Source organism: Schistocerca americana, chromosome 4 (genome assembly GCF_021461395.2).
Source record: "Schistocerca americana isolate TAMUIC-IGC-003095 chromosome 4, iqSchAmer2.1, whole genome shotgun sequence".
In the NCBI taxonomy this organism is placed as follows: domain Eukaryota; kingdom Metazoa; phylum Arthropoda; class Insecta; order Orthoptera; family Acrididae; genus Schistocerca; species Schistocerca americana.
In genome coordinates, this window is record NC_060122.1 from 783,501,596 (window position 1) to 783,523,592 (window position 21,997).

Genomic DNA, 21,997 nt, shown 5'->3' on the forward strand with positions numbered 1-21,997 from the left:
TGATGGTGCGCTGAAATACTGACGATCAGTAGGACATCAGTGAGAACCTGCAAATGCAGACCAAAATTTATACACACAACTTTGGGATCAACCCCACGTGCTGGATGTACTTCTGCAGAAAAATGTGTTGATTGTTCATACAACCTATAACTTGGAAAAACTGGTGCTAATTGTTTCTTGAAGAAAGTGTGACCCACAAAATTAAAGTGATAAAACACAAAACGTGTGCAAATCTTGTGATCCACCTCAGCTTCTTCAGGACGGACTCAGTATCCTGGTGAATTTTGATGTCATTCCGTTATTCTGCAGGATGCCTCCAAGAGTGTCACTAGAACTCAACTCTCAGAAATTTGACGGGAGGACCACTGTCATTCCTGAGACTGTCTGACCTCGCCTTATTTTCTGTTTAATGGAAAATACTATGAACATATGAAGGGAGTTACAGTGGGCATCCCACTCTCTCCTGTGGTTGAAATTTGTATATGGAGTACTTAGGGGGAGATGACCTGACATCATCCTAATAGAAACCCACCTGTTTGTTGCATTACATGAATGACACTTTCTTCGTTTGGCTCCATGGGAATAACAAACTCCTCAAATTCCTTGCACATCTGACTCCATAAATCCCAACATCAAATTCACTATGGAGAAGCAGAAGGAAGACTACCACTCTTGGATGTCAAGAAGAGAGCTGATGGCAGCCGGGGCTGCAGTGTGTATTGAAAGAAAATGCGTGCTGACCTGTATTTGCATTTGGATAGCTGCTATCACCCTACACAGAGAAATGGGGTTCTAAAATGTCCCATATAAAGGGCATGCAGCATCTCAGATCTGAAGAGTCTTTCTTGGGAACTGGAACACCTGTGAGGTATGTTTGGAAAAAATGGTTACGGGCTGGCAGATTAGGTGCGCACTAAGCCACTCCGCCACAGTAGCACACAATTGGGGAAAAATTAAATGCGTACTACAAAAAAGAAAATATTTTGCCTGCCCAATAAAACAGAGTTGTTATTGGGAAGTGTTAAAGATTGCCTCAGTTTGTGGAAGGCCGGGCTATATCAGAATCCATGCTAATTTGGGAAAATGTGTATTGGACAAACAGTGTATACCATTGAAGATTTATGCGGGGAATCCCAGCAGCACACTCGACTGATGTATCCCAAAAAGTCAGTAGTCGAGAAGCACGGTTTGTCTGAGAATCGTGATGGAGTAAGACTGGCCACAATTTTAGCATAGACTTCAAAATACTGGCACATCATCTAGGAGAGGCCATTAAAATTTGTACTGTGACTATAATCTCAGCAGTGTTTGGGAACCAGCCCTTGGTCTAATTAGGGTGACACTCAGAAAACGTGACAATTTGATGGTCAGAGCAGACAGAGTAACCACGCCCACACTACCACAGATGCTGATGCCTCACATCTGCAGCTGCTGACATGCTCTCACGTGCAGACAGCAGAGGAAGTGGCTCACAGTGGGAGGGGTATAAGTTGGCCATGTGACCCCCAGGAACTCAGTTCATCAATGCACCTGATATGAGGACATATTTGATTGCCGAAGTATTGTGCTCGTTGAACAGTGTGAACTGGCACATCACCCGTGGACTGCTCAGCCAACAAATATGCTGGGAGAAACTGAAGAATCATATCAAAGATATTTTGCTCATAGAAACAATGATACATTGAGGTTTTCTATGTCGAATAGAGGATGGGGAAAAATACAATGGTATGAATCCTGACGGATAATTTGACCTAAAGCAATGTCAGATGCTAACCTAAAGCAATGTCTGATACATCAAAGAGATCATGACAGCCAAAGTATCTCCAACACAACCTTGTGGCCAGAACTGTGAAAAGCTAGTGGGATATGGTGCAGAAATTTTGCTGTATGCTTAAAACTCAACAGCAGCACCCAAGTGCCTCGGTGATGGTGCATCTGTACTTGTCATTAGTGCTCAGTTGTTAGCAAGGAGGCCAGGTTAACTCGTCAGTAGTGCTGAAAGAAAACCCAGATGCCACACTTAATATTGTCAACGACAGCTGGGGAGCGGTGGACCATGATAAATTAACTCATCAATAGTTGTCAGAGTGTTAATTAAGTAAGGATGAGCTTTCAGAGAAGTAAAATGTGTTATTCGTATTTAAACTTTGGAATCTTTCACATACATGATAAGTCTAGGATACAACTTCTGCTCAAATTACTGAAATAGAATAGGGATGTTCACAGCAGCTGAGAGATTTTCAAACTGGCTGTGCAGCAGTAGCAGTAGGTGTATCAAAGCCACCATGATGCCATTTACTGGGCAATAACAAATCTGTACAAGAACTCTTGTTATATGAAAGAGATGAATGCCCACAAATATTCTGGAGTTGCCCTCTATCTGACAATCATTGAACTGAGTTTGACTTTCCACAGCTTGAAATTGGTTTTATCATAGAGTGTCATGGGAAAACTAGTAATATGACAATTCTGTGCTCGAACATCTTTCACGCTGTTGTGGGGCTCATGTGAGATTAAAAATAACTGTGTCTTTCTGTTCAAATTATTAAAATAGAATAGACATCTTTGTACCTAAAAAAATCTGGTTAGGTGAATAGTACCAAATTTCTTAAGACCTTTGCAACATGTTGATTTCTGAGTGATTGATACATATTTTCTTTTCACTTTAAGGTCCACTGAGTGATATTTTCCAGTTACTTCTGTCAACACTGTTTGATATGCAGGAAGAGGAAGATGATGAAATTTTAGCTACAGATACTCCAACCACAGGTATTTATGGATCTAAAGATAAATATTGAAAGTGTTCATTTGTTGAATAATAGAAACTATCAACGTTACAATTGTTATTCATTGTCTGTTTCCTTTTGAAGCTGAATTAGACATTGATGAACATGGTGATGTAACTGCTGGTGAGGCTGTGAAACTAGCTACGGTGGCAGCTGGCTGGAGTCAGCTTTATCAAGGAGTGCCATTGTCCAAACTTACTTTAGATGCTGTTACCCTCACAGAAGTGTTACGTTTGCACTTACTGTCTTCGGGAGGGCGTTCTGCTGAGACTAGCACAAAGTGGAGGTACTAAAAACAGTCTTTGAGTTTTCTTGCTCATATTTAGTGTGTGAAATTTTTGATGTCCTATACTGCCATCTAATCACAGTTGACATCAACCAAACTACCATAAAAAACCCTGTTAAGTGTCTAATAGCTGTCAATAAATACCAGTAGACACTAATAATTCAGCCCCTGTTTTCTACATCCACTTGTTTTAAAGTTGTCTGCAATGTTGCTGCTAATTAATAACATCCAGCCTGGCTAAGCACCAGTTTACACTGGTCATGTCTCGTGACTTAATAACCAACACATTTGTAATTGTATGATATAACCAAGGTTTATACAGTCAACTAAATCAATTGTCTGTTCATCAGATGTGCATTCATAATTGTTGAAGTATCATATGCTGAACCTATACTCATAAAAAGTCTGTGACTTTTTTTAGATTTAATCCTTTTTATGATGAGTGTGTATTAAGATATTATGTTGTCAGGATTTCATTGGGGGACCAGGCAGGGGTTGGGGGGTGGTGGACAAAAACTGGTCTTTTGCTATAATCTAGTATGTAGTCATAGCAAACCTTGATCATTGTAAGTTAGTGTATGTTGTTGACACAGAAAATTTAACTTGATGCTATGGATTGTTTGTAAACTATTTACAGGTATAGATTTGTGTGCTGATCACACAAGAAATAAAGTGTATGAAATACTTAAAGAGACTGCTGGTAGAGCAGAAGAAAAAGCAGTGTGTCATCTACAGACTTCAGTTGGCAGTGAAAATAGAAATAAGATACATTGAAAACAGTAGATCTTAGTTGTGATGTAGTACTTTTACTATGAAAGAGAATTAATTCCATATTTCCCTGATTTTAATAAAGGTATCAGCAACGTGGAGGGTATACCAGCTTTGATGATCCTGGACTTTGCTTGAGAATCAATCATCCGCACATACTTCGTGCTTTGAGTGTCACCAGTGTTTGTGAATTGTCAATAGGTAATTATAAATTTTAAAATTTATAATTTAGTAGCAAAGTTTTAAAATTCAAGTTATATTTGTTTCGAAAGATCAATCGTATTTCATTAATTTGTTCCAGCAAACACAAAAAAATATTGTGGATTTTGCTGAGTGGAATCACAAGATCTTGAAATATAAATATTAAGTGCAAAGAATCAGGCTACTTGTAGAATGAGGTGTGATGATTGGTCACATTGTAATGAAATTGAATTACAGTGCGTTTTCCACGTATTTCTATGAGCACAACACAGTATATTTATATTTCTTTCACTTTCCAGTACTGTTATGCTTTAGCAGATGTATTCTACAGTCATTTGAGAGACTGTAATCTCAAAATTGTTTGGATTAGCCAAAGTACACCCATTTCTTATCTGACATATTAACTGTTGTGGAAAAATCTGTTCTTAGAAATGACAGTAGTGACTTTGTAGATGTGTGTTTAATTACCCTGGAAATATCACAGCTTTGGGAATATTACAGCCTTTTTTTTTATGAAGGTGAAACTGAAACCTAGCCTTTCCTCCTCCCTTTCACCTTTGTTATTTACTCTACTTTCCACAGTTGGTAGCTTAATTTTTACTGGCCTTCTCCATTGGGTGTGTTTTCTGGCCCATTTTTGTCACATTTCCCTTATGCATCTCCACTCGTGCCATTTCCATTCCATAATTTTGTTGGAATTTTGTCACCATTTTCATTAGTTCCCTCTGCCTTTTTTCTCTCTTTTACATTTTTTCTTATCACTTCACTAAAATATTTATGTCTTCATTGAATTTTTTTTACATATATACTTACAGTTCACCATTATTTGCTTGCCATTTCTGTTTTTTGCCTGCACCTTCTGTGTAAGCTAGTTGCTCCCTCAGTAACAGTTTTTTGTGTTCTATGCTTCACTGTTTCTTGGTGCAGTTTCTCTGAAAGTGACAAATAAAAATGATAGACCGACAGTTACAGTTCACATATGTTAATCAGATTTTGTTACGCTTTTGTTTGTTGTACTCCAGGTGCTAGCTTTGTGGAATTGTCATCAATATTTTTTTTTTTTTTTTCCTGGCCTTTTTCCCATATTTTCATGGGATGAATATGTTAATTCATGGATTTGGTAAAGTTGGTAGAGGGTGACTGAATGCCTTAACCATCCCCCTCCCCACCATCCTCCCTCCACACCACCCCACCACCACCACCACCACCACCACCACCACCACCATCACCGTCACCACCACCCACCTCACCCCGTGAGGACAGTTTTTGTGCACCCCATATGGCTGCGTCTTGTGTTATCCCGTGTGAAAGTGTGCAAACATTTTTCTAAATGCTTCTGACTCGTGCAGCTGAGAAGGGACATGGTACCACTAGTTGTATGTGAAAAACCACCTAATAGCCACATCCAGTCTGCCTGGCACACCAACCATCATTGTTAATCCCAAGGGCAGATTTGGTTGGGGACCTCCCTGAACCCCAGAAGTGGCATGCTAACACTCCCAGCTATCCGTGCTGGTTAAGAGTTGTCATTGTCATCATTACATTTGCTATAATAACATTGTGAGCAGTATCTTGTTTTGCTCAAAAGTAGTGAACTTAACTACAAAAAGTAAAAATAAAAGGAGGGTTGGTGTGGTGGAGGCGGGGGGTTACTGATGAAAAAATGTTTTGTTCCTGCATGATGTAAATATCTAACGCACCTGTCTCACCTTACTTATGTAATGTTTTGAAAACTAATTTTTATCATTTTTGTTTAACCTTTTTTCTGAAATAATGTAAATATAAATTTCAGTCAGTGATACTGTATTTTTAACCATTATTCAGAAAGTCCTGCTGTGAAGAAAAGTGTGTACACAGTGATTTTCTATTGCAGGTGATAAGCTCATTATCCTTACTTGCCTCATAAATCAGATACTCACATACACTCGTTTGCGGGATGTTATTGATGAAAGAGGTGAAAAAATGCGACAAGCCAAAGCTGAATTGCGCAGTCATCAGTTGGCCGATATGAAGAAGGAAAAGGAAGCACAAGCACTTAGGTAATATTGCAGTAACTATCTCTTTGTCGTCATGATGCAAAAAATATTAGCAGTATCTGTAGTAAGGCTAAAGATTGTATACTCCAGTTTCTGAAATGTTGCACATAGTTGGCTACATGTTCTCATTTTTTTATGTGCATTTAACTTGTGGTTAATGATGGCAAAGTAGAGGTAATTGTCCATTGTTAGGTGTAGGGCAGTCTTTGACTTCGTGAAATATTCACCTTTATTTCTAATTCTCCGTAATTGACTAGTGATTAATTTGAACACTTTGTATGTAAAATATTGGGTATAAAATTATTTTCAAACTGCAATTTGTCATCACACGTACATTAAAGATGTATGAATTATTTTGTTAGTAGTGTATACATTGTGAAATGAAGTGTGGGTTTTTTAACTACCTTAAAAACATTTTTACGCAGAATGTTTTATGTATAGTATTTTCACTGTTGACACTCTGTGTTCCACTGAATTACACATTGGATTTTCAGCTACAGATACCCTCATAACTGAAAAGATTATTGGTTCACATATTTGAGGAGACAAGGAGCATGTCTAGTGCCCCAGGATCAAACCAACAAAAGATCCGTGTGATCCCCCACACCTGTGTTCCACAAATCGTATAATAAAACACATTTCCCCTGCAAAAACATTAACTGCGGATGGTCAGTTATAGAACTGTACTTTTTGTCTTAAGATCAATTTTCAACAAAATTAAATGTAACCCAACATCATAAATCCTATATATTTAGAAATTCAGTAGTAGTAGTAGTTCTCAAGTAGATATCATTTCAATTTGTTTTTAATACTTTCATTATCTGCGAACTCCCGTAATTCATGAGGTAGAGAGAAAATTTTTCATGGCTGAATACTTTGTTCCTTTCTGTGAAAGAGTAAGGTACACTTTTTGATTATGGAGGATATTTTTGTTCTTAGCATTATGCTTATGAATGCTACTGACTTCAAATACTTTGCTATTCTCTCCAACAAACTTCATAAGAGAGTGAATGTAGTGTGAGGCTGTTCTTAGTATACCAAATTTTTTTTAAATGGTTATGTACGTGAAGACTGAGGAGAGACACCATATTTCTGTACAATGAATACTTTCTCTGTGTGGAATTACCCTAGAAAATTGTTCCACATGACATCACTGAATGGAAGTACGCATTGTGAGCTTATTTTTTTATGCTTTCAAACCAAAATATGTAATTACATGTAGAGAAAATGTTGCTGAATTTAAGAAGATATGTGTTTCTTCATTCAAGTTCTAATTATTATGCGCACCCAGGAAATTTTAATTATCTGTTTTACGTATTTTCTTTACCCCATACTATTGTTATTGAAGATGATATATCTTACCTAGAATCTATTAAATACTTTTGGATATATCACTTGTTGGTCATTACACTGTTGCAGCTCTGTTGGGCGTGAGTATTCATACAGGGTTAAGCAGAAATGCCACACTTGGCAGTCAGCATCTGGTTCCTCATCCCAATTCAAGGCAAAAGTTTACCTAACAAAACCTAATCCTGCCAATAGGTTTAATTGAAATGGGATTTAAAAAATGAGGCTCTGGAGCTGCTGTAACTTATGCAATGTGGCCAAGAACAGGAAACACACATTCTGCGCTGTGACAGAATGGTCCCATAATCTCAGTGAGACGAGACAATGCAGTTGGGGAACGGATATGCAGACTTGCCAATGTTAGAGTTGTCTTTGCACCAAACTCGCCCCCCCCGCCCCCTTCCCCCCGTCTCCCCCACTTGAAGCATCAAATTGTACCCAATTTACGCCTCCACAAAGTGTTATCTTGTGTTTCTGTTACCATTACCTTTATTTAAACATGAACTTCTTACAGATCTAATGACCTCTTTGTTTCGTCTGTGACGCAGAGCCCGCAGAAAATATGTAATGAATGCCAAGAAAGCTATAAATGGAGATTTCTTTACTGTCACAATCTTTATTGCGGCCTTAAAACAGCAACCTCAGGTGAAAACAGTCTTATTAGCCCGCCAGGATGCCCACAACATTCATAGTCAAAAATCAAACTCTTAAAGAGGGAAGTCATCAGAATAAGTAAAACAGGACATCATGGCGAATAATGTGTGGAGCACATGTGATGGTTGCAAGGGTACAGCACAGAAGACGGTCAGGTGTGTACTATAGCGAGGCTGATTGTGACAATTAAGAAATCACCAATTACAGTTTCCTTGCGGTTTTTACTTTCACTCATTATGAAGTTTAAGGGCTGTGGCTATCTGCATTACGAAGTTTTATGTGATCAATACAAAATAATAGTGGATACAGTTATTTTGTCTGTATCTAGTGATCTACAACAAAACACAGTAGGTAGGCCATTTTAGATTGCATGTAATGCTGTACACATTAATTCCATTCTGTATGTTTGATGCCCAGGCTTATCTTCACGGAGTCAGTATGTACATGTAGGAGCAGTGTTCACTTTAGAGATGATGTTCAAAGCGACCTCTTTGCATTTGCAAATGCTTCTCCACTAATGTTTCTCCACTTTCTGGCTTATACTTTGCTGGATCCTCTGCAACAAACCTCCGTCCACCTTTTGCCGAGGTGATATGCACGCGAACTGTTAGGGTCATATACATCCACGGATGGAATGCTATAGACTTGTTCCTTTGTTTGTCCCCACAAATGAAAGCTTGGTGGATTAAGGTCTGGGGAACATGGAGACCAGAACACTGGACCTCCACGACCAATCAGTTTTCCTGGAAACTCTTCATTTTGAGTTGTTACGTACATTCATTCCAAAGTATAGCGGTGCACCACCATACTGAAACCATTGCTGTCACCGAACACCAAGTGGAACATTTTCTAATGCATCATGTAAAGTGTTGCAAAGAAACACATGATACAGGGTCATATCTAACGTGTCCGCAACAGGTAAGGGCCCAAAAGTAATCCTCCCACAATTCCAGCTCACAGGTTTATGGCAGAGCATGCCTAAAAGCCATGTTCACGGGTGATATATGGGTTGTGTTCCAACCAATAATGGCTGTTGTGCAGGTTGAAAATACTTTCATGAGTGATGCTAGATTTATCAGTCCGTATCATGTTATTTGTAAAATGTTCATCTTCACTTGGTGCAAAAGCCACTCACAAAATTGTACTTGTCAAATGTGGTCTTCTGGCCGCTGGTGTTAAGTTTATTTGTAATGATATGGATGCAGTTCTTCATAGTACAGTGCTTCGACAACCAGTCTTTGAGATAATCTGGAACTGCTTTGCAATGTCATGGGTACTTTGCCGACGTGATTAGTGAATAGTTTCAAGAATCACATATTCGGTTTGACCGACCTTTATTCTTTACTTATGGACAAAGTTAACCAATTTTCTAAAGGTGTTGCTTCAGGCTAATAAAAAACATTCTTATCGGGATGGTGCCTTTGAGGATACCATGCAGTGTACGCACTAGCAGCAGCAGCAGCAACTTGGTTATATGGTGTGCCCAGCCTTAAAAGCATATCAACACATTCATCGTTTGTGTACCCCACCGGGATGCTGCCCTTCATGAACTCCACAGGACCAACTATGGTTGTGCACTGTGCAATTAGTAGACACATGCATGCAGTTTTATGTTATAGGCTGTCGTGATGCAACAAAAATGTCCTGCTTATAAATAACAAGAGCTAGGGAAGGGAGTGTAAAAAATAAAAAAGGAACCTGATGAGGATTTGAACCTTAGCTCTAAGGTGGATGTGGGTTAGATATCCCAGTAGTCTACTCAGTGAGCTATGACTGCTGGTACGGCAGTGCAGGGTGATACATGTTCTTACGTACATTCTGATGTGCTGCACGATGTGACACTGTTGTCAGCTCCTTGTTTTCATTCATGTGTTATCTGATTTTCCTAGATAAATTTTTGTCGTGAATCTGAATGAGGAGTTGTGTGCCATCCCCAAAAGTGTGGCATTTTTTTCTTCACCCCCTTTCTTTCTTTCTTTCTTTCTTTCTTTCTTTCTTTCTTTCTTCCTTTCTTCCTCCCCCCCCCCTCCCCGCCCTCCCCATAGAGAGTGGTCCCAGAACTGAAGCCTCCATAACACTAGTAATTATTTGCAACCACTTGGAAGAAAATTAATCATGAGTTATCTGATATGTTCCTTGGCTTCCTATCGTTTAAATATGAAGTGAACCACATACTCATTGTACCCCAAAAGGCATAAACTATATGCTTCTCCAAAATAATGCTGTGATGTGCACTAGGAAATGCCTTAGACAGCTCGTAAATATTGTGGTAAATGAAATTGTCTTTCAGACATTTTAATTTACGAACAGTCAAGTGATGGATGACATGTTCAGTTGAAGGATCTAAATCAAAGGCAGATCATGACTGATTCAGACTATCACATTTGCAGATATGCACAGACATTCCTTAATACGTTACCTGTCTCAAAACTTTTGATAGAAGGTAACGAGAGGTGATTTTTGTGTGTGTGTGTGTGTGTGTGTGTGTGTGTGAGAGAGAGAGAGAGAGAGAGAGAGAGAGAGAGAGAGAGAGAGCAGATATGCTGCTGTTATCAAATACTGCCCAATTCTCCCCATAAGCCTGTCCATGCACACAATTGCACTGACTAAGAATCGGTGTTTGTGAACTAAGCATGTGCATACCTACTGCTCCAACACCTCTATTACATGGCAAGTAGTTATCTCTACTTGTTCCAATTTTTTGCAGGAAATTTTTGTTGCATTAATGTATTAAGAAGAAACATGATCAGGCAAATTGAAGTAATAAAGATTTGTAAGTTCATTAGGAAAAGCTTTATGTATCACATAAAATTCTACCTTTTCATGTGATACATAAAAACTCACTTTATTCAACTTTTGTATCACTATCATGGGGAGGGGGAAGGGAAACAATGTTTTACATGGATAGCAAACTACTTCTTCATCTGTTCCATAAAATTTCGGGTGTACAGCTGTATAAATTCAGCTTCTTCTTCTTCTAATATTTCGCCTGAATACCGTCCAGTCGTCTTCAGAGTCAGCCGAGGTGACTGACACTCCAGCACTTGCTCCATCCTTTTCACCCAAGGATTGAACCACTCGGGTGAAAAAGGACGGAGCAAGTGCTGGAGCGTCAGTCACCTTGGCTCACGCTTAAGATGATTAGATGGTATTCAGGCAAAATATTAGAAGAAGCTGAATTTGAGTGGCTGCACGCCCGAAATTTTATGGAACAGTTTTTATGCTGCGAAAACATGAAGATGCACATATTTCTTTATCGTTCGTTATTTTAGTATAATTTTACTGCCATTGTTCAGGAACATAGTCTGTACAAAAAATGTATCCATATTTTCAGAATAAAAGAAAAGAAAGCAGCTCGCATGAAACTCAAAGGCCTCCAACCTATAGATGATGACATTGTTGATACTCGAACTCCTGAAGAAAAGGAACAACAAAAGATAAAAGCTGAGAAGGAAGTGGCAAGGAGAAAATTAGAGGCTGAGAAGAAAGCAAAAAATCTGTACGCTGCTGCTATTATCTATCAGGTAAGTAAATTATTGAAGATAGGACAGCATTTAAAACTATATTTTAATAGCTGTGAAGAGCTAGAGGCAGTTTTGAGAATTGGCACATCAGTTTTCCTCTTTGTGTGGAATAACTGATGTTCACAGGAACTGAATGATGCATCCAATACATTAATTTCAGTTACTGTGTGTGTGTGTGTGCAGGGCATCTCTCCATAAAGGGGTCACTAGATTTCCTTATTAAATCAGAGTAACAGGAAACAGTAAAAATAACAACAGTTTGCATAAAAATTGTGTAACACAAATGTCTTTTTTTTATACTTTAGTCTCAGAATTTTGTGACTGGAATTATTCTGTTACCTTTTAAAACGCACTTTCATTAGTTGCGCTCTTTTCATTAATATTTCCAACATTTGAAAGAAGTAAGTGTAAAGCTCTCATGCCATTTCCATTTGTGTAATGTCAAAAGCTTACAAAGCATTGCTCTTGGTCCTCTGACTCGCTCACTGTTTCCATTTGATACTTATTTCTCAGTTGCACAAACTACTGAAGATAGAGTACAAGGAAATTGGGAAGATGAGAGCTCAAATAGAGATTTTTGGTTGTCTGAGATTTCCCTGAATCACAGAATCCTGTGTTGTTGTTGTTGTTGTTGTTGTTGGGGTGTGTGTGTGTGTGTGTGTGTGTGTGTGTGTGTGTGTGTGTGTGTAAAGTTCATTATAACATACTCTTGTCATTAACCCTTCACTTCAATTTGATTTTGTTTCTTTTACAATACAGGTAAGTTATATTGGTCAGCAAAGGTTTTATAATAATTGACAGCAAACATTTTTCTTTAAAGGTGCTACCCCTCGGCACGGATAGAGCTCATCGTCGCTTCTGGGCATTTGCGTCGTTGCCAGGTCTGTTTGTGGAGCAGGATTCAAGTGCTGCTGGATCCTGTCTGCCGTATCCAACCCCATACAATGCTAATCTAGCATCTCAAACTGATGACTCCATTTCTTATGTGCGCAAACTTTTTGAACAGGAGCGAAATAGTGGTAGTGACAAGGTAAGTGACTTCAGTTTACACCATTCTGCTGTTGCAGTATTAGAATAAAAAGTGCAAGAGATACAAATTTCATTGCAACAAAGTACTTAACAATTAAGTTATGGTAATAATAATACTCATTACTATTGATTGCAGTGAATAATGGTGATTTGACTCTTTCTCTTTCCCTGTAAACCTTTATTTTCCCTGTATCTTCGATATTCCATCATTTTTATACATCAGTACTGCATCTAATTTCCATTTCATGTTTATATGTGGCTGATAGAATTGTAAACTAATATAACAAAAAAATAATCAATTATTGGTGTGTGTGCTCCTGCCACCACTTGGTGTGTCAGTGATAGAATTGTAGGCACGTTTCATTAGGAAAAGCTTCATTTTCTTTGGGATTTCAGATTACAAGTTTCCACACAAGAACTTCTAACAAACTAGCCACATCAAGCCACAGGTTTCTGATTTCATGACTAACTGTGGGGAGGGGGAGCAAGCTGAGCTTTTTTCATACTGAGCTACATGGTTCTTTACTTCTCCAGTACGCAATGAGTCACTTTGTAATAGCTACTGTGAAGGCAGGGATTGTGTTTTTAGATTGTGGCAGCAGCCACCAGAAGAAACTTGTGGTCAGAAGTTGATAGACGTCAGCCAATCAAGAACTAGGGAGCCCTCAGTCAGGACATCAGGCACAAATAGTATTCACACAATTCCCTATATCCACAGTGGCATAATGGGAGTACAGTAAAAAGCTGTTTTCCCTTGAATAGATATGGCGCTAGTATCATGAAATTTCATTCTTGTTATATTGGTATATGTTAGTGGTAACATAAAATGTTTCTTACAACCACTAAATAATAGTGTTTATATTCCTTTGTCACTAATATTTCATATTTTATTGATTTAATTTTTGAAATAGATATTACCAAAGAGAATTCGTCAAAAATTGGTTAACTTGTTTGTGTAACATGTCAACTCCAATTGTTTCAATGGTTGAAGAAGTAGGCAATTTAAGTCGAATGTTGCCATATGTTTCTAGTAATAATTGATGTGAGGATGTCCCAAAACCGTAACGACAGACAAAATTAATAATATATTGCATTGGGCAATAGATGATGAAGGGTGTAACAAATAGCTGATGCCCTAGACATATCAAAAGTAGGTGAGTGCTAAATTTTTGTTAAGAATTGGGTGTTAGAATGCAAGAGGGAGGTAACCCACACAGAGATGGAATGAGAGATTTTTTAGTGTTGTGTTTGTCTTTATTGTGTGAAACTGAGCCAATTAAGTAATATTTTTGGTCCGTAAACCATTATTTATAGTCTGTAAAACATAGGAAAATTAAAACCGTTTAGTAAAATCCACTGTTTATGTGAAAAATGAAATTTATGAAGTGAGTTACTTTTATAACAGGCCACTTTTCATCAATTATTTGTTTTAAAATTAGGTTCAGATTCACTTCAATGTGAATTCCTTCACACATTTGAGGTTGACCAGTAGTGTTTGAGGAAGTCACACTGACTCTAAGCTGCCATATGTATTGAAAACTATACTTACTTCCAGCCATCTGGATCATCATCATCCTACTCCTCTTCTTCCTCCCCTCGCTATTTGCACCTTCGGTGTATGGCTGAAGAGCATGGCACATGTCATGATGGTTTTTGGGGATGTTAAGCAGCAAGTACATAAAAGTCTTTCTGTTTCTCAGCAGTAATCTTTCTGTCACCAGGATACAAGCACTTTACATTTTATGAGTATGAATGAGCTGCAGTGGGGTTGACATCTGTCGATGTTCTGTTTTTCCAAGGTTGTCCAGGACTTTGAATAAAACTTCCTTCCAAAAAGCCAATGGATAGTAATTTTCTTTACATGAATGATGCTGAGCATCCTGGCTTCGACCTACACAAATTTTGCAAAATGCTACCCAGACATGTACGTCATTTTCTCATCTGGATTTGAAGTTGCTACTTGAAAATCTTGAAAACCTTCCTTGGCCGTCCTCTGCACACAGAAAAGGTTCTTTGCATGAGCCTTCTCTACCAGTTTGTACCAGTCCTCTGGAGTAAAGACATAGTTCATTTCCCTAATCTCTTTCCTTCCATTACAAGGACATTCTACCTGATGGACTTGGTATTATTCTTGTTATGTGCTGAGCAGGTATTGGAAACAAATAAAAATTTATGTTTTACCATGTGTTTTCTGGGTCACTTAGAAATCTAAGTAAACAAGATCAGACAATGGAAAATCGAGGATGGGATGTAACAATATTGAAAAGGAAAGTTGCTACTCACCATATAGCAGAGATTCTGCAAATAAAGCTTTTGGCCAGTAAGACCTTTGTCAAAAATAAAAAATAAACACACACACACAAAACACAACTCACATGCACGACTTGTCTCAGGCAACTGAAACCACACTGCTAAGATGCAATTTTTGAAGTACATATTAGTATTATATATGTGAATATCAAAGTTGACAACTTCGCTAGGTATAATGGTTGTTGGAGGAGTTTTCTGCAAATCAACAGATATTAAATGAAAGTCAGATTCCCCCCCCCCCCCCCCCCCCATGTGGCATTTAGCTTGATACTAGTTCAGAACACTGTAAGCATCTTCAGGTCGAGTTTGATGGAAGTGAATATTCCTGTTGTTTGGATATCCATGCATGACACATCTTAAGAGTATCAGTATGAAGGATCTTTAAACTTCTATTGAATGTTATTTTGAAAACACTCTACAAACCATTCCTTTCATTTTCATTTCCATATATTCAGAACCTTTCAGCTACAGATTTTGCAGAACAAATATATTTCCTTACCGATCTCTTCCTGCTAAGGCACTTGTACAACGGAAATATTTTTGTATTTTCATTTACCATATTTTCCTCTTTGATCAGCACAAGATGATGATTTGCAGGCTGAATTTTCTTGTGTTTGTGGATCATGAGACTTGTCACCAGACTAATCAATGTCATTATGCATTTCATGAAGAATGTCAGATGTTTGTGTACACAAGTCTCCTAAGGTAGTAGGTAAAAAATTCCTAGATAACATATGTATCACAAAATGCTTTTGCACAAGCCCTTACTGAAACACCATTCACATTCTTTATGCAGTACATATAGAACAACTTTCTTTTATTTTTACTGTCAAGAAATGCATTATTTCTACACACACTGTTGCGTGCTTTGCTGTCTCCAGCTATGCTAACAGTGGTAGTTAAATTTAGTTCCACTTTCATATTGAAACATAACAGTTCAAGGCCACCTTAATAATTGTCCAAATAACAATATATCCCACTAATGGGTGCTAGTGGCTAAAGATGATGATTTTGATTATTTCTTCACTGATTCTGCATGCAGTTGTGGTCACCATGTGTGAATAAACAAATTAATTGCTCACTGTTGCCGTACTATTTAGCAGAAAACTCCAAACACATATTTTATCAACATGTGTAAACGGTCCATTTATTTTGGTGCAGATTGAGTGCAAGTAACCATTCCTTGTGAAATCTGAATGCACCTGCTATTGCCTCGCATAAAAGTACACAATGGGTAATGCGTTGGCATTGTTGAACTTAGATGAATGTAGGTGAAGAAACACTTCGCTCCGAATATTCTAGAGAACAAGCTACGCATAAGAGGTACGATTGACAGTAAAACCACTATCAATAATCAGTAGGAATACCTCTTACAAGCACTGTGATTTTTGTGATGGTTTCACTTACAATTGTTTGAGGCTGCTGCAAACATTTCAATACTGTAACTGAGTCTAGTAATGCAATGTTTTGCTCTTGTAATCAGACAAGTATGTCTTTAAATGAGCTACATATTAAAATGATTAATGGAAAATCTCATATAAGATATGAAACAAATACTAACAAAGAGATAGAGGGGCTGGCCAGTACTTACCTCAGCTCAGTACAGCCGATAGATACACATAAAACAGAACTGAAAATTTACATTCCTAGCTTTCGGAACTTTGTTCCTTCATCAGGGAGGAGAGAGGGGAAAAAAGGGAAGAAGGGAAAGTGGATTCAGTTACTCACAACCCAGGTTATGAAGCAACAGGGAAAGGTAAACAGGGAGGGTAGCAAGGATGGAGGCATGGTTGTCAGAGGGAAGCCAAAGATATTCTACTGTAAGTACTGTGCCAGCTTCAAACCAAAGAGGATGCATACAGAAGTAAAGAGGTATATAGTATAAAGATAAACACAACTATGTAGGATGAAAAGATGCGTGAATGGCTAAAGAGGAAAGGGAAAGAGGAGAAGACTGAAGAGTGAATGGGAGTGAGGTGGTTTAACGTAGGTTCAGTCCAGGGGGATGGCGGGATGAAAGGATGTGTTGGAGTGCAAGTTCCCATCTCCGCAATTCAGAGGGACTGGTGTTGGGTGGGAGAAGCCAAACGGCACATACGGTGTAGCAGGTTCCTAGGTCCCTAGAATTATGCTGGAGGGCATGCTCCGCTACTGGGTATTGGGCATCTCCTAGGCGGACAGTTCGTCTGTGTCCGTTCATGCGCTCAGCCAGTTTGGTTGTTGTCATGCCGATGTAAAAGGCTGTGCAGTGCAGGCATGTCAGTTGATAAATGACATGTGTGGTTTCACACGTAGCCCTGCCTTGAATTGTGTATGTTTTACCAGTAGCGGGGCTGGAGTAGGTGGTTGTGGGGGGATGCATGGGGCAGGTTTTGCAACGGGGTCGGTTACAGGGGTAGGAACCGCTGGGTAGAGAAGGTAGTCTGGGAATATTGTAGGGTTTAACAAGGATGTTACGGAGGTTAGGGGGGCGACGAAAGGCAACTCTGGGTGGTGTGGGGAGAATTTTGTCAAGGGATGATCTCATTTCAGGGGTTGACTTGAGAAAGTCATATCCCTGGCGGAGTAATTTGTTGATGTTTTCGAGGCCAGGATGATATTGGGTGATAAGGGGGATGCTTCTGTGTGGTCTGGGGGTAGGAACATTGTTGTTGGACGGGGAGGAATGTATTGCTCGGGATATCTGTTTGTGGACAAGGTCTGCAGGATAGTTGCGGGAGAGGAAAGCACTGGTCAGGTTATTGGTGTAGTTGTTGAGGGATTCGTCACTGGAGCAGATACGTTTGCCACGAATACCTAGGCTGTAGGGAAGGGAGCGTTTGATGTGGAAAGGATGGCAGCTATCAAAGTGAAGGTACTGTTGTTTGTTTGTGGGTTTGATATGGACAGAGGTGTGGATGTGAGCTTCAACAAGATGAAGGTCAACATCCAGGAAGGTGGCTTGGGTTTTTTTCCCCTCTCTCCTCCCTGATGAAGGAACAAAGTTCCGAAAGCTAGGAATGTAAATTTTCAGTTCTGTTTTATGTGTATCTATCGGCTGTACTGAGCTGAGGTAAGTACTGGCCAGCCCCTCTATCTCTTTGTTAGTATTTGTTTCATATCTTATATGAGATTTTCCATTAATCATTTAGATCACCTATATGGTCCACATCCTTCATTGTTTTGTCCCTTTTGTTAGCTATCACTTACGTCTGTCATCTTAACACTTTCTCTTCTTCAGTGTTTTATATATACATAAATAAATATTTTCGTCACCAACTGTGCTAGTTTCATCTTCCTCCTATTATCTTGTTCCGTTTATAGTCCTCTTCTCTTTTTTATTTATTGATTTATTTATTCAACATTCCATAGTTTTAACGTTCGTTATTCGCTGTTTCCCAGCCAACAATCACTGCCAACAATCTCTTCCACACCTACCAGTATCATCCATTTACGTCGATTTCTTGTTGCTGGCGATATTTTTGTGCCATTGGCTATCTTTCTCTGCCACAAGAAAAATTTTTTGGGACATTTCTGCCCCACCCGCGATCTTTTTTGCGGCACGCGCGATCTTTTTTGCGGCACGCGCGATCTTTTTTGCGGCACGCGCGATCTTTTTTGCGGCACGCGCGATCTTTTTTGCGGCACGCGCGATCTTTTTTGCGGCACGCGCGATCTTTTTTGCGGCACGCGCGATCTTTTTTGCGGCACGCGCGATCTATTTGCGGCACGCGCGATCGCTTTTGCGGCATGCGCGATCTTTTTTCGCCACTCGCTATCTCAGTTTTTGAGCTACGTGTGTTCTTTTTCCCCTGATCTGGACATACTTGCTTGGTCTGGTCAACTTTTTCCGTATTTTTCTTATTTAGTGGTCTTCCTTTGGTATTGAACATTACCAACACAATTTCTTTCCTTCTCGTCCTTCCCTCCGTGTTTTACTCCTTCTTATGATTACTATTTCAACTTTAGTTATTTAATTTCCCTACCCACCAGTTACCCACTATGTACCCTAATCCTATACCACATTATTTACATTCATTCCGGAAACATGCATTCACCGTAGCCAAACTGCAATCCCACATACTTTTCCTCCAGTCCTGCTTAACCTTTGGAATTACCCCTAAAGGGCTTACCTTAAAAGTTCCCATCTCCGGGTGCAATTCCTCCTTCCACCAGTCTCTCCTGGACTTCCAGAACCTTCAATCCTTAGCCCTTACCCAACTTGTCCTGAATCTCTACACTACTTCATGTAACCACCACTCCCAACAGCTCCTATCTCTCTTCAAAGTCCTCCACCTCTCAAACCCTTGCTTGGAGAACACACTGAGGAACATCATCCTAGAAGCCAGCTGCAAACTTGAGTTCCATGCCACACACCACCTGAAAAAACTATCCACAGTGCTAGTGCAACACCTAAGAAGTGGGGTCCCTCTCCCTATCCCTCACAAACACCAACCACAACAGAACCTTCAACAAACCCCCCTCATAGCCAACAAACCTAGCCTAGCCACCCTACTCAATCTCCCCATCCCAGCACATACCCCACACAGACCAAATCTCAACTATAACCACAGTCAAATGCCACATATCACCAGTCCCAATTCAGTCCTAAACCTCTCATCCAGATCCCTCTCTCCTCCAGAGACATCTGTCCTATCAAAAGGCTTAACCTTTAGCCCCACACCTAAATTCAACCACACTGCCCTGGTTAAAGATCTCCTCTCATTCACCCGGAACCTCAACTGGAAATATCACTTCACTACCCAAACACAGCCCCCAAGTACTAGACCCAGTGTTGAACCCTGTCTAGAACAGTTCCGACTGCCTTCTCAAAGGGATCCTCCTCCCCTCCCCCAAAACCATCCCTTGCAGACATTTCAGGAATTCCTCACATCCAGTGTTGCCTCCCAGTCCTTCTTGAAGAACATTCCGACAACCCCCAACATCACCCCAGCTGAATCCCGTGCCATTAAGGAGCTGAAAATAGACCACTCCATTGTCATCCTCCCGGCGGATAAAGGCTCCACAACTGTCGTACTTGACCGTGTGGAGTATGTGGCAGAAGGACTGCGTCAACTCTCTGACACCTCAACCTACAAAGCTGTCACCCAGGATCCCATTCCCTCCATCCAGACTGAGCTGCAAAAAATCCTAAAAATCCAAGGTCCCTCACAAGGCCTCACAACGGCTTCCATAGACTTACTCACTCCACCTGAGCCACGTACCCCTACCTTCTACCTATTACCCAAAATCCACAAAGAGAACCATCCTGGCCGTCCCATTGTAGCAGGCTTCAAATCCCCAACCGAACGTATCTCAGCTCTGGTAGATCAGCACCTACAACCTATCACCCGCAGACTCCCATCCTACATCAAAGACACAAACCACTTCCTAGAACGCCTCAAATCCATTCCCACTCCTCTCCCACCTGAAACCTTTCTTGTCACCATAGATGCTACATCCCTTTACACAAACATCCCACACACCCATGGTCTCTCTGCCCTTGAGCACTACCTCTCCCAACGCCCACCCGAAGATCTTCCAAAAACCTCGTTCCTTATCACACTTACCAACTTCATCCTCACCCATAATTACTTCACTTTTGAAGGCCAGACCTACAAACAAATCAGGGGAACGGCCATGGGAACCAGGATGGCTCCCTCCTATGCCAACCTCTTCATGGGCCGCATGGAGGAGGCTTTCCTGAAGACCCAACAGCTGCTTCCCCTGGCCTGGTATAGGTTTATAGATGACATCTTTGTGGTCTGGACTCATGGTGAAGAAACACTCCTTAATTTCCTCCATAACCTCAACTCCTTTTCGAATCTGAATTTCACCTGGTCCTTCTCCAAAACCCAAGCCACCTTCCTGGATGTTGACCTTCATCTTGTTGAAGCTCACATCCACACCTCTGTCCATATCAAGCCCACAAACAAACAACAGTACCTTCACTTTGATAGCTGCCATCCTTTCCACATCAAACGCTCCCTTCCCTACAGCCTAGGTATTCGTGGCAAACGTATCTGCTCCAGTGACGAATCCCTCAACAACTACACCAATAACCTGACCAGTGCTTTCCTCTCCCGCAACTATCCTGCAGACCTTGTCCACAAACAGATATCCCGAGCAATACATTCCTCCCCGTCCAACAACAATGTTCCTACCCCCAGACCACACAGAAGCATCCCCCTTATCACCCAATATTATCCTGGCCTCGAAAACATCAACAAATTACTCCGCCAGGGATATGACTTTCTCAAGTCAACCCCTGAAATGAGATCATCCCTTGACAAAATTCTCCCCACACCACCCAGAGTTGCCTTTCGTCGCCCCCCTAACCTCCGTAACATCCTTGTTAAACCCTACAATATTCCCAGACTACCTTCTCTACCCAGCGGTTCCTACCCCTGTAACCGACCCCGTTGCAAAACCTGCCCCATGCATCCCCCCACAACCACCTACTCCAGCCCCGCTACTGGTAAAACATACACAATTCAAGGCAGGGCTACGTGTGAAACCACACATGTCATTTATCAACTGACATGCCTGCACTGCACAGCCTTTTACATCGGCATGACAACAACCAAACTGGCTGAGCGCATGAACGGACACAGACGAACTGTCCGCCTAGGAGATGCCCAATACCCAGTAGCGGAGCATGCCCTCCAGCATAATTCTAGGGACCTAGGAACCTGCTACACCGTATGTGCCATTTGGCTTCTCCCACCCAACACCAGTCCCTCTGAACTGCGGAGATGGGAACTTGCACTCCAACACATCCTTTCATCCCGCCATCCCCCTGGACTGAACCTACGTTAAACCACCTCACTCCCATTCACTCTTCAGTCTTCTCCTCTTTCCCTTTCCTCTTTAGCCATTCACGCATCTTTTCATCCTACATAGTTGTGTTTATCTTTATACTATATACCTCTTTACTTCTGTATGCATCCTCTTTGGTTTGAAGCTGGCACAGTACTTACAGTAGAATATCTTTGGCTTCCCTCTGACAACCATGCCTCCATCCTTGCTACCCTCCCTGTTTACCTTTCCCTGTTGCTTCATAACCTGGGTTGTGAG

At 40.4% G+C, this 21,997-nt stretch overlaps 1 protein-coding gene across 2 annotated transcripts in view; it reads left to right on the plus strand.

Annotated features, from left to right (window-relative positions):
- LOC124613551 (bromodomain adjacent to zinc finger domain protein 1A) overlaps nucleotides 1–21,997 on the plus strand; it is a 161,424-nt gene that overhangs the window by 52,577 nt on the left and 86,850 nt on the right. For both annotated transcript variants that reach the window (XM_047142263.1, XM_047142264.1), the window contains 6 exons: nucleotides 2,671–2,769; nucleotides 2,871–3,072; nucleotides 3,926–4,041; nucleotides 5,915–6,080; nucleotides 11,413–11,602; nucleotides 12,423–12,632. In XM_047142263.1, the coding sequence (XP_046998219.1) occupies nucleotides 2,671–2,769; nucleotides 2,871–3,072; nucleotides 3,926–4,041; nucleotides 5,915–6,080; nucleotides 11,413–11,602; nucleotides 12,423–12,632 (983 nt within the window). The remainder of the gene's footprint in view (nucleotides 1–2,670; nucleotides 2,770–2,870; nucleotides 3,073–3,925; nucleotides 4,042–5,914; nucleotides 6,081–11,412; nucleotides 11,603–12,422; nucleotides 12,633–21,997) is intronic.